This window comes from Cyprinus carpio, chromosome B21 (genome assembly GCF_018340385.1).
Source record: "Cyprinus carpio isolate SPL01 chromosome B21, ASM1834038v1, whole genome shotgun sequence".
NCBI classification, from domain to species: domain Eukaryota; kingdom Metazoa; phylum Chordata; class Actinopteri; order Cypriniformes; family Cyprinidae; genus Cyprinus; species Cyprinus carpio.
The window spans coordinates 4,943,201-4,961,551 of record NC_056617.1 but is presented as its reverse complement, the minus strand read 5'-3'; the positions used below and the strand labels follow the sequence as shown (position 1 = coordinate 4,961,551).

At 36.7% G+C, this 18,351-nt stretch overlaps 1 protein-coding gene and 1 pseudogene across 1 annotated transcript; one reads left to right on the top strand and one right to left on the bottom strand.

Moving 5' to 3' along the window:
* Positions 1-424: 424 nt before the first annotated feature.
* On the top strand, positions 425-9,843 carry LOC109104933 (divergent protein kinase domain 1B-like). Its single transcript, XM_042748281.1, has 5 exons — positions 425-548; positions 4,154-4,288; positions 5,429-5,536; positions 6,047-6,223; positions 8,844-9,843. Exons 1-5 carry the CDS (start codon positions 483-485, stop codon positions 9,654-9,656), a joined length of 1,299 nt encoding a protein of 432 aa, XP_042604215.1. The 5' UTR covers positions 425-482; the 3' UTR covers positions 9,657-9,843.
* Positions 9,844-16,756: 6,913 nt separating this feature from the next.
* LOC122141217 lies at positions 16,757-18,351 on the bottom strand (annotated as a pseudogene).

Below are 18,351 nucleotides of genomic sequence, written 5' to 3'. Positions count from 1 at the left end.
TTAAGACGCTTTGTAGAGTCGCAGAGAGGCCGCGTCTCCAGCTGATCGTCAGTGATTCTCATTCACCAGGTTCGTGCTGATCTTTGGGACAATACGTCCCTTAGAATCAAACATCGGACTAAAATAACGCGCAGATGTCAGAGTTGGTTTTTAACGCATCTTTGGCCGCGTCGCATCCCGTCGCGCGAGGATGATGTCTGGAGCTCGCGCGTCTTGTCTCTGGATGCAGCGCGTGCGCGCGTGTCCTTGAGTTGAGCAGTAGCAGCAGCAGCATGGGATGTTTCTTCATCGCACGGCCGATTGCATCCCGAAACGAAAGCACATGGCGATGAAATAAGAGTAGATGTGTGTTTTTCGCTCTTGTGTGCGCTGGAGAAGACTGCTGGCGCGCCGCCTGTAATGGAGGAGACGAGATGAGAAGTGAAGGCGTGTTTGGAGAGCAGGCTTTATTTGTGTTGTGCATCATCAGTGTTACTGTGAAGATGCCGAGGAGTTTACGCAGACTGGTGCACCTGGTGCTCTTTTGTCCCTTATCTAAGGGTCTACAGGGTAAGTTTTTTACTAGAAAGGATGTTTGGTTGTATCTTTCCTTATAAAGATAACACAAAAATACCACGGTATTACCATGTTTTTGAGTATGACACCATAGTATGTGTTTCCTGGGCATGGTATTACCATGAATACTGCGTAAATGATATCGTGATACATAAAGATGGAAGTCATTCAGCACCATGAAAAAGGAAAACTGTGGCTATTTGTCACACATTTTTACTCTATATTAAACATTTCACAAATTATTGCTCAGAAATAAATGTAATGTTATTTATGTTTCCATTTTGTGACAACATGACCCGGTAATATAGGGGGGAACCTGCCATAAAATAAGGTATTAAAGGCTTTTCCAAAAAAAATAAAAAAAAATAATAATTAAACAAATTTATGAAAATTTGTGATTGTTAAAGGCAACATATAAACATATCAAATAATAAAAAAAAAATGAAAATGCATGCGTAACTGTACTCCTTATAAATTACTGAAATAATGTCTTTGTAAGCCAGTGTGACAATATACATTGTGTGATCCATATACATTACCAGCACTGTAGCTTCTGTTTTATATCTGTTGCATTTTTCTGATTTTTTAAAAGGCAATCTACATAAATCATATGAAAGAGGAACTGTCATTTTAATTGTTGCCGTTAATTCCAGCTTTAGCTAATCACACACACACACACACACACACACGACTGGTCTGAGTGCTTAATGCTGGCAGTATTTCTGTAGATCCGCACTAAGAGCCCTCTTTCATAAGTGCACTCACTGTAAGTGCACACTGTGACCGTACGAGACGGTGTAGGTCAACTCTGTCAGATTCATCGCTGAACCCTGTGCTGAAGATGTCACAGATGACAATTGCATCTTTTGTTTCTCTCTTACGAGAGAACGAAAACAGCAGGGATTCGACCTGAAGTTAAACAGAAGCACAGATCCTCAGGTTGAGCAGACAACAGACCATTATTTTAAAGGGATAGTTCACTACAAAATGAAAATTCTGCCATTATTTACTCATCTTCAAGTTGTTGCAGACTTGTATGACTTTCTTTACTCTGTAGAACACAAAAGGAAAAATGAGTGTTTTTAGTAATATTTCCCTCCATGCAATTACAGTAGATGGGGACTATGGCTTTCAGTCTTCAAGAATGATGCAAAAGCATTATAAATATATCATAAAAGTGGTCCATATGACTTGTACTCCGTATTGCAAGTCTCCTGAAGCCATATAATAGTTTTATGCGAGGAACAGACTGATGTTGAAGTTAGTTAAATTTGAGAACCGAATCAGTTCAATTTGTGAACAAACCATTTAGACTGGAAATTAAAGAACTATATCAGTGGATTCATTGAAATTGATGGGCTCAAAAGAATCATTATTTCATGCATACATCATGAGCTTTAATGCATGTGCCATGAAGTGCTAAGGTAAGATGTTTTAAAACTATCAGTGGATAATGAATTACATTTCGGTCATATGACCTTTTTGCGTGCTTTTAAAGCTTGAAAGCCTCATTCATTGTATTTGTAGAAATAGTTCACCCCAACATTTGAATTTGCTTAAAATTTACTTGCCCTCAGGCCATCCAAAATCTATGAGTTAGTTTTTTTTCATCAGGACAGATTTAGAGAAATTCAGCACAATGTAAGGCATTTTAGATCAATAGATCCTCTGCAGTGAATGGGTGCCGTCAGAATGAGAGTCCAAACAGCTGATAAAAACATCACAATTATTACTCCAGTCCATCAGTTAATGTCTTGTGAAGCAAAAAGCTGCATGTTTGTAAGAAACATCCATCATTAAAGACATTTTTAACATCAGATGGTTGCTACTGGCTAAAATATGAGTTCATATAACGCTTCCTCCAGAAGTCATCTCATCTGAATCAGGAGAGAAAATATGCGCAGATCAAGAACATTTTATAAATAATGTGGGTGGATTTTTGATGTGAGAGGACAAACAGGGGATACACTTATTTTACTCTAGGAAGCATTATTATGTATAGAGGGCTTGCACTTTGTCGAGAAACTACCGTTTAAGTTGAAAATGGCTCAATGGATTTGTTTCTTACAAACACGCAGCTTTTCACTTCTCAAGACATTAATTGATGGACTGGAGTGGTGTGGATTATTGTGATGGATTCTCATTCTGACGGCACCCATTCACTGCAGAGGATCCAATGGTGAGCAAGTGATATTATGCTAAATTTCTCCAAATCTGTTCCCATGAAGAAACAAGCTCATCTACATCTTGGATGGCCTGAGGATATTTTCAACCAGATTTTGTGTGAAGTATTCCTTTAAAAAGGTTTCAGTGCATATTTATACAGCATGAATGTATTTTAAAGTGCGCTGCAGTTGTTTTTTTTGGATTGCTTGTTCAAGCCTTGTTTCAGCGAGTGCACACACACAACTGAGTGAATTTAGGTATCTAATAACAGTTGTCTGTATCAGCAGGCAGTAATCAGATATGTGTGTTTTTCACAGAGTCACACAACACAAACACACACTCGCTCTCCCACTCCAGCACAGAGAGCAGTTGCTGCCTTCGGCATTCACTGCACTTTTACACCTAAAAACTGTCCAAAAGACTACATTTAATCTCGTTAAGGCACATGCTAATACCTGTTTCTGTCACTTTCTCCCTCTCAGTCACTCAAAGTAGCATAAGCTGTGTTCCCATTGTATGACAAGTTCTCAATTTTGATTTTATGTTCAAATACAAGGTTTTTCAAATGACCTTTTAAATGTGGCAACACCCCACCCTGGCATATTCATCATCACGCGTCGTCATCACATTTCCTAATGTAATTCAATATAATTTTTTCTTACTATATGAAATTAGAACCACATTGGGCTTTCTGTTTACATTTCTGCTATTCACTATTCAAAGCAAAACATTTGAGACATAATGGACCTCAATAAATGTTACATTTTCATTTTAAATGAGTATTGAAAAAAAAAAACTTTTCATTTAATATGTGAATAAGTATGTGTGTATATTTATATATACATAATAAATATACACAGTACACATATATATTATGAAAAAACAAAAACTGTTATTTTGGATGCGATTAATCTCGATTAATCGTTTGACAGCACGAGAATTAATATTACATTTTGCTTTTTTTGTATGTGTGTTTTGTATAATACTATATGTGTGTGTGTATATATATATAATATGTTTGTATGTGCTGCATTCCAATTAATATAAATATAGCTAACTAACACAAAAAAAATTATTTATGAAAATTAATATAAACTGAGTTATCTGTCTTATATAAGGTGTGTGTGTGTGTGTGTATGTGTATATATATATATACACACACACACACACACACACACACACACACACACACACATATATATATATGTAAACACACATATTACACACATTAACTTTGAAAACTTTGATATTTTGGCAAATTTTGACTAGATAAAAAAATTGCATGATGCCAAAATTCTAATATGTATCCAAATTATTTCAACTTATGTAAGTGAAAATAAGATCGCATTAAAAAATGAATTCAAAGGAGAGCTTATATATGTCATGTGAAATATTGTTGTGTGTATATTTAAGTTTATTATGTCTCTTTCAGTCCCGTTTACCTGCAGTTAAGGTCAAGTACCTGTTGGTGGCGTGGTTTGGGATTCTGGTGGCCAGCTGGGTGATCTATATGCAGTATTCCTCTTATTCAGAGCTCTGCAGAGGACACGTCTGTACCATGCTCATCGTAAGTCACAGCATCCTCCATAATGCATGAGTTTAGGTGCACATCCCTTCCCATTAGCGCCATTGCTCGCCACTTAGGAGGAACCAACATGGGATGGACAGGATTTGCCACTTCATTGCATTGCAGGTTAAGACAGCGTGTGAGCATCTGAGGATGATTCATGATGATTGACAAACACTTCAGTGCGTTCGCATCCAGTCCATACACACAGATGGTGTAATATTTATGCTGTTTTGTCTTCTAGCATTTCACTGACAGGAAGTTCTTGTACATAACTGCAGAATGAGAGAGGAAACGAAAAATTAAAAGGAGGAAGCAAGAGAGAGTTGACAGATCATAATTATGCCATAATGGAAGTCAAATTTAAATATTTTCCCTTTTTTATTGTAACAGTAGGCTAATTATGCAGTGTGATTGAGTTTAATCACAAATTCTGTATTCAGGATGTAAACACAAACCCCTCAGGAAAGTAGAACTTCCTCTTACTGTGATGATTTACATTCACAGTCATATCGTCTTTTTTTTTTAAAAAGATCATCTACTCAGATTTTTCTGTCCTGTGGGATCTTTAGTGAAACAAGTAAGATTGTGGTTTTCAAACAACTAAAGTGTATAGTAACTAGTGTGTTTAAGTTTCAAAATGACAAACAAAACTACCATAAAAGTTGGCAATAAAACCTGTGCATTATATTCCAAACCTAGATTTAAAGGAATAGTTCACCTAAAAAAATGAAAGGCATTCTGACATTATTTACTTAGTCTTAAATTGTTCCAAACCTGTATGCATTTATTTCTTCTGCTAAACGAAAACGATAAACAAAGATATTTTGAAGAATATGGATAACCAAACAGTTATTAATTACTCTTGTTTTGCAACATGTTGCCTGACAACGCTAGATATTAGAAATGAAAACGAGAAGGAAAAGCAAGAATGAGAAGTAGTAATATGCTGCCTTTAGGCTGATCTGTGTATTTGTGGGTCATCATCTGCCCAAGCGGCAGTCCATCATGATGTCATGAAGCCCTCTGACCTCTGACTGGCCAGTTTGTCCTCCGGTTGTTGGCACTAGGCTGTTGAATCGAGAAACAATGACAAGATGTTTGTGGTTAATGGCTGTCTGTTTCCTGTGTGTGTTTCAGTGTGATCATTATCGCAGAGGCATTATCTCGGGGGCAGTGTGTAAGTCTCTCTGCGAGGAGAAAACACTGTCTCTTCAACGCTGTCTTTCAACGTCACCGACACACCAGGTCAACTCTCAGAAACACACAGATAATTGATTTGTACAAAAAAATGTTTAAATGATATTTAAATGATAATTTTCCATAACAATTCTATCCCCCAAAATAGGCAATGCATCTAAAAATTTTACTTTATATTTGCTTTTTCAAAAATTTGTGTGATTCTCAATACTGCAATATATAACATTATTTTTGCTATCTTGTTTTTTAAAATAATTATTAGTTTTATTTCTCAACAAACTCTGAACAACAGTGTATTTGTATAGCTTAATTTACTAAAAATTCTAGTTATAAATATTTTTCAATTTAAATGTATTTATTTTTACATTACAGTTATTAGAATATGTGGGGAAAGTGTGATTTATAAATAATGTAATATATATATATATATATATATATATATATATATATATATATATTTATATATTTATTGTTGGTCACAGTGTGAAAAAAGGCATATATATACAATGACATCTGGCACACATAATATGTATTTATATGTTATATACTATATTGCAGATATACAGTGCTGTGTGGAAGGAGAAAGCTGTATTGGTGAAGTGTGGGATTGAAGAAAGCATGGGAGGGGAAAACGGTCCTGACTCTCCACTACGGCTTGACAACAGCCTCTATGATAAACCCACACGCGGAACATCCATGGATGAATTCAGAGCGATGCTGCATTCCTTTCTCAAGGTCTTTTTATCTGCTTTTTTCTTCATTTTTCACAGGATACACAAATATAACAATAAATCAGACCTGTAGTTTTATATTCTAGTTCTAGAACGCTTGTCCATAAATTCTAGATCTTGATGTTTTTAATTTGAACTTGAATTGTTGTGGCTAGGGCTGGTGTATACATAGCTAAAAATATTGTATCTCAATATTTTTCAGTCTTTTGACGACAATTAATAGATGTCCCGATATATATGAATTTAATATGAACCATTATTTTAACCTAACAGCCATTGTTTTCAAGCAGATTCAGAATGTTTGATGCAAGTAAGATTCTAGCTCAAAAGTTTCTAGCTCAAAAAGCATATATTATTTAATACTTTTGATTGTTTTAAAAAAGCATTTTAATACATTACAAATAAACATCTTTGTCAATTTTAAATGTAACATACAGTATATTGCAATGATTTGCAATGTTGATTAAGTGAATTCACCAATAAAATGATCAGAAAAATATCATATGAATATTAAATATATCACCCAGCCCTAGTTGTGACTGGTTGGAGATGTGTATGTCCTGCTTAGCAAAGCAGAAAAAACGAATGTAAGACAGCCTAACCCTCTCTGAGCTTTCGGCTGTTCCTCAAGGGTCCCCTGTAGGAGGGTGAAAATGGAGAGAGAGAGAAGGGGAGTGAGTGGTGGGTAACAGGAAAGAGAAGCCAAAAATAACTGAAGGAGCTTAAAAAGGTCACACCCAGAAACAATACACTCACTCTCAGTGTCACAGGGGAGGAGGACAGCACTAACACACACACTAAAACACAACCCACACAAAGTGCTGTAAATGGCTGTGCATGCTTCAGTATACATGCATAATGCTAAAAAACACCATACTTTAAATACCTCAAGAAATAAAAATGAGTTTTTGTGGTTCGTAGTCCATGTAGGTTCATGTTGAGGCTAATCTGTATGCTAGTGTGTGTATAGCTACTAGCTACTACTAAAAATAAATTAAATTATTTTACTCTTTATCTCAGAAGTAAACAATCCAAAAATGCTGTCAATGATCTTATACCGACACAAATGCTTAAATTTTTCTCTAATTAAATGTTCTCTAGAATGAAAAACATCCCCTTCTCCTAAATCATACATACCACCCACCTCTGACTAGAAATAGAAAGTAGTAAATCATAGTTCATGACTGTGACGTAAGATAAAGGTTATTGTTGACTATTTTTTTAAAGGAACAAGCCTTTCAATGTCATACTCCCAATGAAGTCTGGGAAATTGCAGGAAATACAGTTTGCTCTCATCAAGCCATTTAAACAGGGCAATTTAAATTGCTATTCACATCTTATTTTTAGTTATTTTTCCAATAATTTGTTTTTTGTTATTACTTATGTACAGTGTGTGAAATTAACACTCTCCAACCCACCAAACGCTGGTTAAAAAATCAGCTATAACGCTGTCAAATCACTAGCCAGTTTGGCAGGTTACTTTTTCATAAATTGTTCACTCATTTATTTCATTAAGTTCATTTAAGCCAAATCTGTGCATATTTAGTGCAAATACTGAACTTGTGGGTTATTATGATATATTAAATACAGCCTAATTGCACAGCATCTGTGCACATCTAACTTACTTGAACATACCCGACAAATAGTGTAGCGTTGTGGCGGCCGTGCTTGGTTTCCTTTGCATGAAGTGTAAGGTCCTCACAATTGGCCCAACAGAGGTATCCAATGGTGGATGAAGGTTTCCTGCGTGCTTAGTCATTTCAGCACGCAAAGTTATTAAATTTAGGTTAATTCAAATCTGACTCCATTTTATGACTTCGCATTTGAGTTAGAGTGTGTTAGAATCAAATTATTCCTATAAATGATCAATAATAATTATCTAAACCAGTTGACCTAAACGCAAATTCCCTATAAGCCCTTACAATCTAAGTACACTTGAACTAATACCAATTGTTAGCCAGATTGCTACAGATACAGTGGTGTGCCCTATGATCCATTTCAACTGAATTTTTAGTCCGTTACTAACCTGATGCAGGAAATATATGGTACAGGATACAACGTAATCTACCAGAGTCAATAATTACAGAGTAAAACATAATAAAATCAAATGTAACAATTTATTACCAGTCAGGTAAGTATGTATTATGCCAATAACAAAGCCAATTCAAAGATATCAAATCATATCAATACAAACATCAAACTCTCAAAGATAAATCTAAGAGCAGAAGATGCATAGCTGACCTCAAAAAATGCATAGTATGGAGTGTACAGACACGCACCACACTATGGGCTTTCTGGCTACAGAATCGGCTTAATCTTCTTGCAAGATTTGACACAAAGTTCAAGTGATTTCACATGTCCACATCCAGTGTGGACAGCTGCAAGCTTTTGGTTTATTTCGGTAATTTATTTATTTTATGGCTAGTAAAATTTATGAACGACCGGTAATTTAAAAATTTAGTAGCCAAATTGGCTGCTTAGTGAAAAAGTTCAATTCAAACCCTGCTTATGTATGAACAATATAAAAATGTTGTAATTTCGATTACTAATAAATTATATTCAGTCTACGAAATAAAACATTGGAGGTTCTAAAATCTCTTTCTCCCTCTTCCATTCATTCACAGGACAGTGTTGGTGAGCAATCATCTCTTAGCACTCTTGTTACTCGCGTGATTTCTCTGGCGGATGTCAACGGCGATGGCAAAGTTTCATTAGCGGAGGCAAAATCCGTGTGGGCTTTGCTTCAGATCAATGAATTTGTTTTAATGGTGGCACTGCAAGATAAAGAACATGCTCCACACTTGCTAGGCTTCTGCGGAGACCTTTATGTACTGAACCACGTAGCACACAGCGCCCTCTTCAGGCTGGAGGTGCCTGGTTGGCTGAAGCCAGTGTTTCCTGAGGCACTGGGTGTCGCTTTTAACCAGTGGCTTGCTCCTGCATGGCCCCGCAGAGCCCGAATCACCATTGGACTTCTAGAGTTTGTTGAAGAGGTGTTCCACGGCATATACGGAAGCTTCTACATATGTGACGCAAGCCCAAGACGGGTCGGCTACAATGTGAAATATGACTTCAAAATGGCAGACCTTCAAAGCATAGCATCGGAGGCAACCGTCAAAGGGTTTCTGCGAGGGAGAACTTGTGAAGCAAATGCCGACTGCACTTATGGGCGAGATTGCACCGCAACGTGTGACCGATTGGCAAGGCAGTGCAACATGGAGGTGGTGCAGCCCAACTTGGCCAAGGTGTGTGCCCTCCTGCAAGACTTCCTACTCTTCGGTGCGCCGTCGGACCTGAGGGAGGACCTGGAGAAACAGCTACGCACCTGTGTGACGCTCAGCGGGCTAGCCTCACAGATGGAAGTGCACCATTCCCTTGTTTTGAACAACCTCAAAACACTATTGTGGAAGAAGATCTCCAATACCAAGTACTCTTGAGACCAACATAGGGATGATCAAGAGAAAGGCAATGAAGAGCGAGAGAATTGGAGACTTCCAGAGAAACAAATTGGGGCCAGTACAATAAGTTCTGGAGGGCCAACAGAATAGCTGAACTCTGCCAGCCACTACGGACTTCAAATTTGTCAAACATCAATTCGAACATAGAAGGTTGGTGAATGCAAGTTCAAAAGGACAGGCACTACATCCCCACCCTCAGTTTACCTCAGCAACTCAATTGAAGTACATTAAACCCTATAGAAACACCTACGGAAGACTCATTTTTTTCTGCCCAAAAGTTCCAAGATGAAGACTGTCTAGTGGGAACAAAGACAACTGGAAGACATTTCTTTGACCATGCAGCCCTTTGCCAAATGGGTCCTTGTTTTTGGTGAACTTTTGGCTAAGGATCTGGGCTGCAAGCACAAGGATAGGAGAACCACTTCCAAGTAGAAGAAACCCAAGGGGTTTCTAAGAGAATGGACTTGCTCTACATTCCCTTTCTCTTTTACTTCAGTTACTCAAATGAAGACCCTTTGACCCTAATAGAAAATCCTTCAGAACAATCTCTTTCCTTTTGCCAAAATAGCCAAGTTAAGACTGTTAGTAAAAAAGACTCTGAGAAAACCAACTGGGGGACATTTCTTTGACCATGTATCCCCTTCCAAATGATATCTTGAGTCCTGCTTGGTGGTACTTGTGGGTAAGAATCTGGGCTACAAGCACAAGGATAATAGGGTCAGTTCCAAGATTTATCCCAAGGAAAGAAGAGTTTCTGAGAGAACGATCTTACTCTACATTCAAACCCTCTAATTTACTTGAATGAGTCACCTGAAGACCCTTTAACCCTATTGGTACACATTCAGAAGAATCTCTTTCCTTTGTCTGAAAGGTCCAAGGTGAAGGTTGGAATGTCCAGTAAGGAACTAGAAAACATTTATTTAACTGTGCAACCCCTTCCCGAATGAGTCTTGGGCTTGCGTCACATATGTGGGCTGCAAGCACAAGGATAGTAGGGTCAATTCCAAGAAGTAATCCAAGGAAAGAGTTTCTATGAGGGTGGTCTTGGTCTACAACCACGACACCCATAAGCAAGATGCACAGCTTTTGGTTGCAACAGCAGTATTGTTCCTGGAACGCTCCTCTGAGTTGCTTTTTGAAAGCTAAACTATAGCCACACCCATTTTGACTTTCAGCTCAGAAGAATATGGATCTTTAGCAATGTTTGGAAGCACCCTTCCTTTGAAGTCAGGAAATGTTAGGACTCTACGCCAAAACCTGCAACACAACCAAGAAGTCTACACTGAATTCACGAAATAGGAACGAGTGAAGGTTATATATTATATTGTTTTTACTGGGTGTATGTTGTTCGTATGTTGTGTGCGCTTCTGGGAAGATGTTTCGCTCATGTTGTAGTTTTCACAGGGGACAGATACTGCTTTTTCGAGTGGTCTGGAGAGTTTGTGATGGGATTTGTACTTGAACTGTGAAATTACTTACTGTGTTTCTCAGGGTTTGTGTGTTTATGTCTGAATGTGTTTGGAACAAGATTACTATTAACATTAAACCTAGATTAAATTGAATAATGGGGGATCACGGTAAACAAAGTACAGAGTTAGAGGAATCAAGGGCCAGTGACTGTGTATGTGCAGGATTATAAAACACATATGCATATAGATGTGAAAGTATGTGTGCATAATGTAAACATCTCCTCGACTCACAGTAGCAGTTTTATGAACATCTCTTACACTAGCCTAACAAATCAAATCACATTTCATTAATACTAAAACAACGGCACATTCCACAGATAACCAACAAGAAGTTTCAAGTGCACATTTAAAAACCTGTTTCCTCTTTTCACTTTTCAAGATCATTCCCCTCCTCGACTATGTGGGAAACGATCCTGACGTTTTGTTTCTGCACAGATCCATGTACATGTATGTGATTTTAAGTGATTTTGCAGACATGAGGCAAAAGGACAACAAGCTTGTGTCTTCTAGTGGGGCACTAGGCTTAAGTACAGTTTGCCTTGTTATGAATGAAGAGATTTTATGTACAGTTAAGTCAGTTTATTATTTTTATGCACAATTAGCATGGGGACTTCTTAAGGCTCCTAAATACTAATTTATTTTACCTCCATCAATTTGTTCAGATATTATTCATTGATGAGTAAATGTTTGAAACTGAAATTGTGTGTATGTGGTGTATGGGGTGTTTTTTTTTTTTCTTGAATGCACAGGTGCCAACAAAGTGCAGCACTTGTTCGAAAGGACAAACACACACAGCAGCGTATCCTTTTACTCGACCTTTAGAAAGAAAACAAGGATCAGCATATATTAGCCCAGGGAGGCCTCCCAAAACCACCTCACCTTTAAAAAAGGACACGTTCCCCGAACCGGAACAAAACACATGTAAATTCACATGCTGGACAAACCTGAAACAACCTGTTATTTATGTATTGATTTTTTTTTAATGCTACTAATAAAAACAATTACATTTGACAATGTGTTGTTAGTTTCATAAAATATGCTATAAGTAAACACTGCATTATAAGCATAGCTTTACTTTATAAATTATATAAAAAACAACAACAAATAAACTTAGCAACAAAACTCAAGAGGGTTTATGATGACTAGTTTACATGGCCTTCAAAATAAATAGATTAAAGGATTATTGATGTTGAAACAAATGTACATTTCGTGGCTCGTTAAAAAATAAAGAATCAAGTGTCATGCACTAATGTGGGTGATGATCAGATGATCTTGTTCAGCTGTTCCAAAAAGCAGGTGGAGATCGACCAACTGCAGGCACAGGTATGTAACACACAACAGGTGTAAATGTTACAGTCAGCTGACTTTTCCCGAATGTGGTTTGTCACATTTCCTGAAATAAAAGCAACATATGCAATTTTGGTGCTGTGTGCTGATATTTATTTGGCTAAAAGTATAGAATGAAATTCTGCATTGCTTGAAAACCAATTAGATCTTCAACCCAGACTACTTGCATTAAATGAATATATCAATATAAGTGTTCATATCCCCCAATGATAAGTCTTGTAAGATGGATGATATTGGAATCTGAGGGTGCCAAGAACAAAAAAAAAATCAAACTATTGAGGCAAATCGCCAAATTAAGTTCTTAGCCACTGCATATTATTAATCAAAAATAAAGTTTTAATCTTATTTACAGTAGGAAATTTACTAAATATCTTTATGGAAAATGTTCTTTACTTAATATCCCAATGATTTTTGGCAAAAAAAGAAAGATCTATAATTTTGACCCATACAATGTGTTTTTGGCTATTGCTATAAATATACCCCCTTGCTACTTATGATTATTGGTCCCCGGGTCACATTAAATGCTTTGTTTTATGATCAAAATATGCAATGCGATCCAATGATGACTGAGGAGATGAACAAATAAAAATTTCTCAAAAACCTGATGATCATATTTGATACATTTTAACATGCTTTTTTTTTTTTTTTAATTATGTATGGGTAATCAACGTAAATAGTATGCCGTGCTCCAGTCCAGTAGAGTGTTCATCTTAAATTATTACGTATAAAGATATAAGATAGTGCAGAGAGACTAGCATAAAGGGCCATGTACAGGTTTAGGGAAATGGGAAAAATTGGTCTATTATTTAAACTTTCACTGTTTGTAGGGTCTTTTGACCGAGGATGGTTAAGGACCCAATCTTCCAGTGATTTCATATCCCTGCTTGAAACAGGGTCTCATGCTGGTTTGTAGGGAGCTGTCATTCATTCTTTGCCCTGTGGAATTATGGGTACAAAGTGTATGTTTTCTAAGTGCCCCGGCTGCTCTTTGCTTAGGGAGTAATGACACACGACACAGCACATTCAGCTCTGCTTGCAACGCCTCGAGGCCGCCAGCAATGCAAGGTGTGGTGTGTGTGTGTGTGTGTGTGTGTGTTTTACTTACTACTCCAGCTTGCTGTAGAGTCGACCTTTGACCTCTGTTCAGTACTGTTTTAAGACTCTAGGTCACAACCCACTGTGAAGTGCAGCTCCATTTCATAAATTTCTTGTGTCTGTTTCATTCATGCATGAGTCACATAGTTGCAAAAACACGTTAGAATCTACAATACCCAAATACAAAGAAACATTGATGGGGAATAATGGAGCATTTGGAAAAGGGTTTCACAAAAACTGACATGGACACTAACAACACAGAGGTCTGGGTTGGGCTATCCGGGCCTGCGTTCCAAGCCCACGGTCCACCATACAGGGGACAGCAGGGCCGATCGCAACCCAGTTTCTTTCTGCCCACTTTTGAGCACAACAGTGGCATCACTGCCCAGAGTTACGTTTTTTGGGGCAAAACCCAGATAACACACAAACACACACACATCTTAACACAAGACTTGCAAACATAGATGGGTACGTGAAGTTGACTACCAAGCTAGACTTTCCACAGAAACAGTTTTCGAATTTGTATATAAATATTATGCAGTTTTCTGAATATGGGAGAGATTACGTCGAATACTTTTATGTATACTTTTAATTTTTACTATACTATATATATACTATATATATATATATATAACTATATCTCTTTATATAGTATATATATATAGATATAAGTTTGGGGACAGTTTGCGCGCCCAGATGCTGCATTTTTAACTACACAGTAACAAACAGTAATATTGTGAAGTAAAAACCTTGGATCATAAAAATACTTAAAAGATATTTTTTGTAAATTTATTTTCTATGTGAAATATTATTTTCAAAGGTCATTTAATTGCCTTTGATGCAAAGCTGAATTGTCAGCATCAGTAATCCGGGGTTTTGAATTGTCCATGTGCTCATTCAGAAATCAATTTTATTATCAATTTGAATGCATAACGTATACAGTTTAACAAATATTTTTAAATGGAATGTATTGACCCAACATTTTAATGTAAAATGTTAATGAAAATGTGAAAAATGCTGTGCAATTTAAAAAAATTAAAAAATAAAGCGGATCAACTGTGTTTTTATATAGAGAGAACATTATTAGAAAATGTTTTTAAAGATTTCCTTTTGGCAGAAGTACTAAATTCAAACATCATTCAGCTTATTTTAAGGTGTAACGTTAATAAAATAGTTCCTTCAGCTGAGACCCACCCATATATGCTTTAAATATTGCTGGACAATTTTAAATCCTTACCTGTGATGATCGCTAAAACATCATGGTGGTTTTCCAAACAGGAAAGAAAGGGTTCTTCATTCAGGGTCTGTAGTAATACTGAAAGCATCATATATATTTATTTTCTTCTTTTTTTCTGTAAATTAGACCCCTCATGGCTGGATGTGGTTCAGTGTGGTTCCAAGATCTTTCCTTAACTGTGATTGACAGCAGTGAGGGTCACCACATAGTGCCCCCTACCGACACGAGCACGGCTACTGCGTCCACTCAAAAGTACAGCGCTGCTGTGTCCAAAGAATAAGCCACCAGCAGTAAGTATAAGCAAGACCACTTGTTAAGACTGTTAATATCTGAAGTGCAGATTTCAGGTTGTTTGCACTGCCACAGCAACGGTGTAGCGTTCAACTACAGGCTGGTCGCGCGCAACACGTGGCGCTTTCAGACCGTTTTTTAAAGCAGGAAGGTGACACTATTATTACGAGCTGCTTATGTAACAAATCGACCAGGATTTACTGTGATTATCGCAACCTCAATACTATTATACACCACATTATACACCAACCTCATAACCACTACTGCGTAAGGCACATGATCTTAAACAGTATTAATAAAGAAAATTACGTAGCTACTGTATATAATCAAAAACGAATGCCACCAAGTAGTTTACATGGTTAAATCAAGACACATACATGCAAATATATAATTGTTGTTCGAGCAACCTTCATCATCGTAGAATGAATAAAGAACAAATCCAGCTCAAGAGGAGTGTGCCTCAAGATATTTATATCGTAGAAGTACTGCAACCTAAAACGGCGCTCTGACTACACAGAGAACCGAATGAACGATTGCATCCCCCCGCCACCAAAACAAATGGTGAGACAAAAAGGAGGTTTATGAATGTTTCAAACTTTTCACCAAAAAGATCGCTAGCAGTAGACTACTGAAAGTGTATCATAGCAAAAGTACGGTTATCATGATAATAGCAACACAAAGTACAATCATTATAAACGCACTGTATATAAACCTATTTAATCATTACTGACGTGCACTTGGACTCTTGCTAGTGGGTGCCACATTAATACTTGCATTAGTTAACCCAGATGGTTAAAAATTTATCCAAAAAAGTCAAAATGTCTTTTTAAAAGTAAAACAATTTAAAAACTAATATTTTATGCACATAAGTACATACAAAGAAACATCACGTTTGGATTTGTGAAACTTTATTTGGGTTTCACATAACAGGTAATCAATGGAAGTTAATAATAAATAATTAAGAAAAAAAAATCAGTTTTGAAGTCATTGGATTTACCCATTTTCAAAATTACCGCTGGACATCTTTAATTCTTTATGAGAGCCTGTTGATGCCGAGAGAATACTAAATATATATACTATAATATATATATATATATATATATATATATCTATATATACATATATATATATATATTGATAATATCTGAGTTCCAACTTTTTCTCACAAATTTGACTTTTTCCACAATTCTGAGTTTATATCTTGCAAATATGATAAAAAATTTCTCAGAACTGGGAAAAAAAAAAGAGATGTAAATGTAATTCTGGAAAAGAAAATGAATTGTGAGATAAAAAGTAGCATTTACCGTTTTTATTCAAAAAATAAACGAATTATGAGATTGAAACTCAGAAATCTGAGAATGCAGGATATAAACTAAGAATTTAAACTTTTTTCTCAAAATTCAAAAAAAATATTTCCAAGTCTTGCTTTTATTCTGAGAGAAACAAAAGACACACACGAAATTGTGAGATTAGTTTGCAATTACCTTTGGCTTATTCTGTGGCGGAAACCGCTTCCTTTAATTCTAGGATGGTTCACATGTTGTAAGTTTTTTAGGTACTAAACTTTAATCAAAATGAATACATTAATAATAACTGAATTTTTTACTTTTTGTACTCATATTTGTATTGAGCTTTCTATGCTAGAGGACAACATCCACATCCAGCACAAACTCTGAATATAGATGTTGAAGCTTGTTGACTCTCTTCATACTGAGGCTGAATATCCCCTTGAGAAGCTCCATCTGTCTCCTCCTTGTCCTTTGCTCTGGTTAATGGTCATTTTGTTAATAGCCGGCAGTACATCTCCATGGCAACAGGAGTGTCATCGTTGCCGGGAAACACTGGGTACGTGATGAGGCTGGGGTTATCAGTTAGAGTCCCACAATCCCCACAAAGTGGGAATATTACATTTTGGCTGCGTCCCGGATGCCGACAGTGCTTGCTGGAAGACATTATTGAGCGTGTGAGAAGAACAGGATGAGGTCCGGCAGCACGGACACGCAGGGGGCATGTACCTGTATGGAGGCGTTGGTGAGCAGACGCATTCCTTAGAAGTCCAGTAGCGTGTGTGAGGCGTATTCGCCGCAACTCCCGTGCCGTCGTCTCTATCAGGGTGAACGACCGAACTGCCGCGCCTGCGGCTGACGAACAGGATGATGCCGCCGCGGTACGCCACGTGAAGCCGTGAAGTTCAGCGCCCGTCTGCAGGTGTTCTGCACTGTCTGCTCCAGATCAATGATGTCGTTGTCTGTATCCAGACGAGAACCCAAACAGATACGGTTCCATCAGCCTGGACACAAGAAAAACACACAAAGTTGCAGATTCTGTGACATTTGGCATGCTTTTTTGTATTGTATAAGTGTATATATATATATATATATATATAGATATAATAGAAATATGAAAAAAAATACAAATGTGCAAGTGTGTTTCTGTATATAATATAAATATAGCAAAATGCATAGAATTATGTATATGTGTGTATGTATATAATACATATACAAAAATTATATAATTGCATAGATTCCCCATGTAGTTTGTTAATTATACACACAGTTACAAATAAATTAAAATTAAAAATAAAATTGATATAAATTATATAAAAACTGAATGTATTATTCATTATAAGAGTGTATATTATTATAATTAATATAATAATGATTGTAAGAAACAACGTCACACTGAATATTTAATTCTGTTATCATTTACTCACCCCTCATTGCTGATCCAAACCCATAAGACTTGGTTAATCTTTGAACACACAAATTTATTTGAATTCAATTTTTTTTTTTTTTTTTACGAAACCTGAGAGATTTCTGTCCCTCCTTTGAAAGTCCAGGTAAACAAAACTTAAATGATCCAACAAGGTTATAAAGGTGTCATAAAATGAACCCAATTCTTGTGAAGGAGATTGATGCTGTATATGATAAACAAAAAAAAAATGTGCTTTTATTCACATCCACTTAGGATGCCTTTACAAACCTTTTTGGAGTTCATGATATCTTTAAAAAATATATTTCATTGCTTTTCAAAGATAAGCAAAAGTCTCATGGGTTTGGAAATACATGAGAGTGAGTGAATGATGGCCACATATTAATTTGGGGGTGAACTATCCCTTTAATGTCAATAGCCCACCTATGCCGGCAGCCTTTTCTTATGTCCAAGATCGGACACGGGCTTCAAACAAGTCCTTCAAGGTTAAGAGCTCAGACAATCGGAAAGTAGGCGGGTTGAG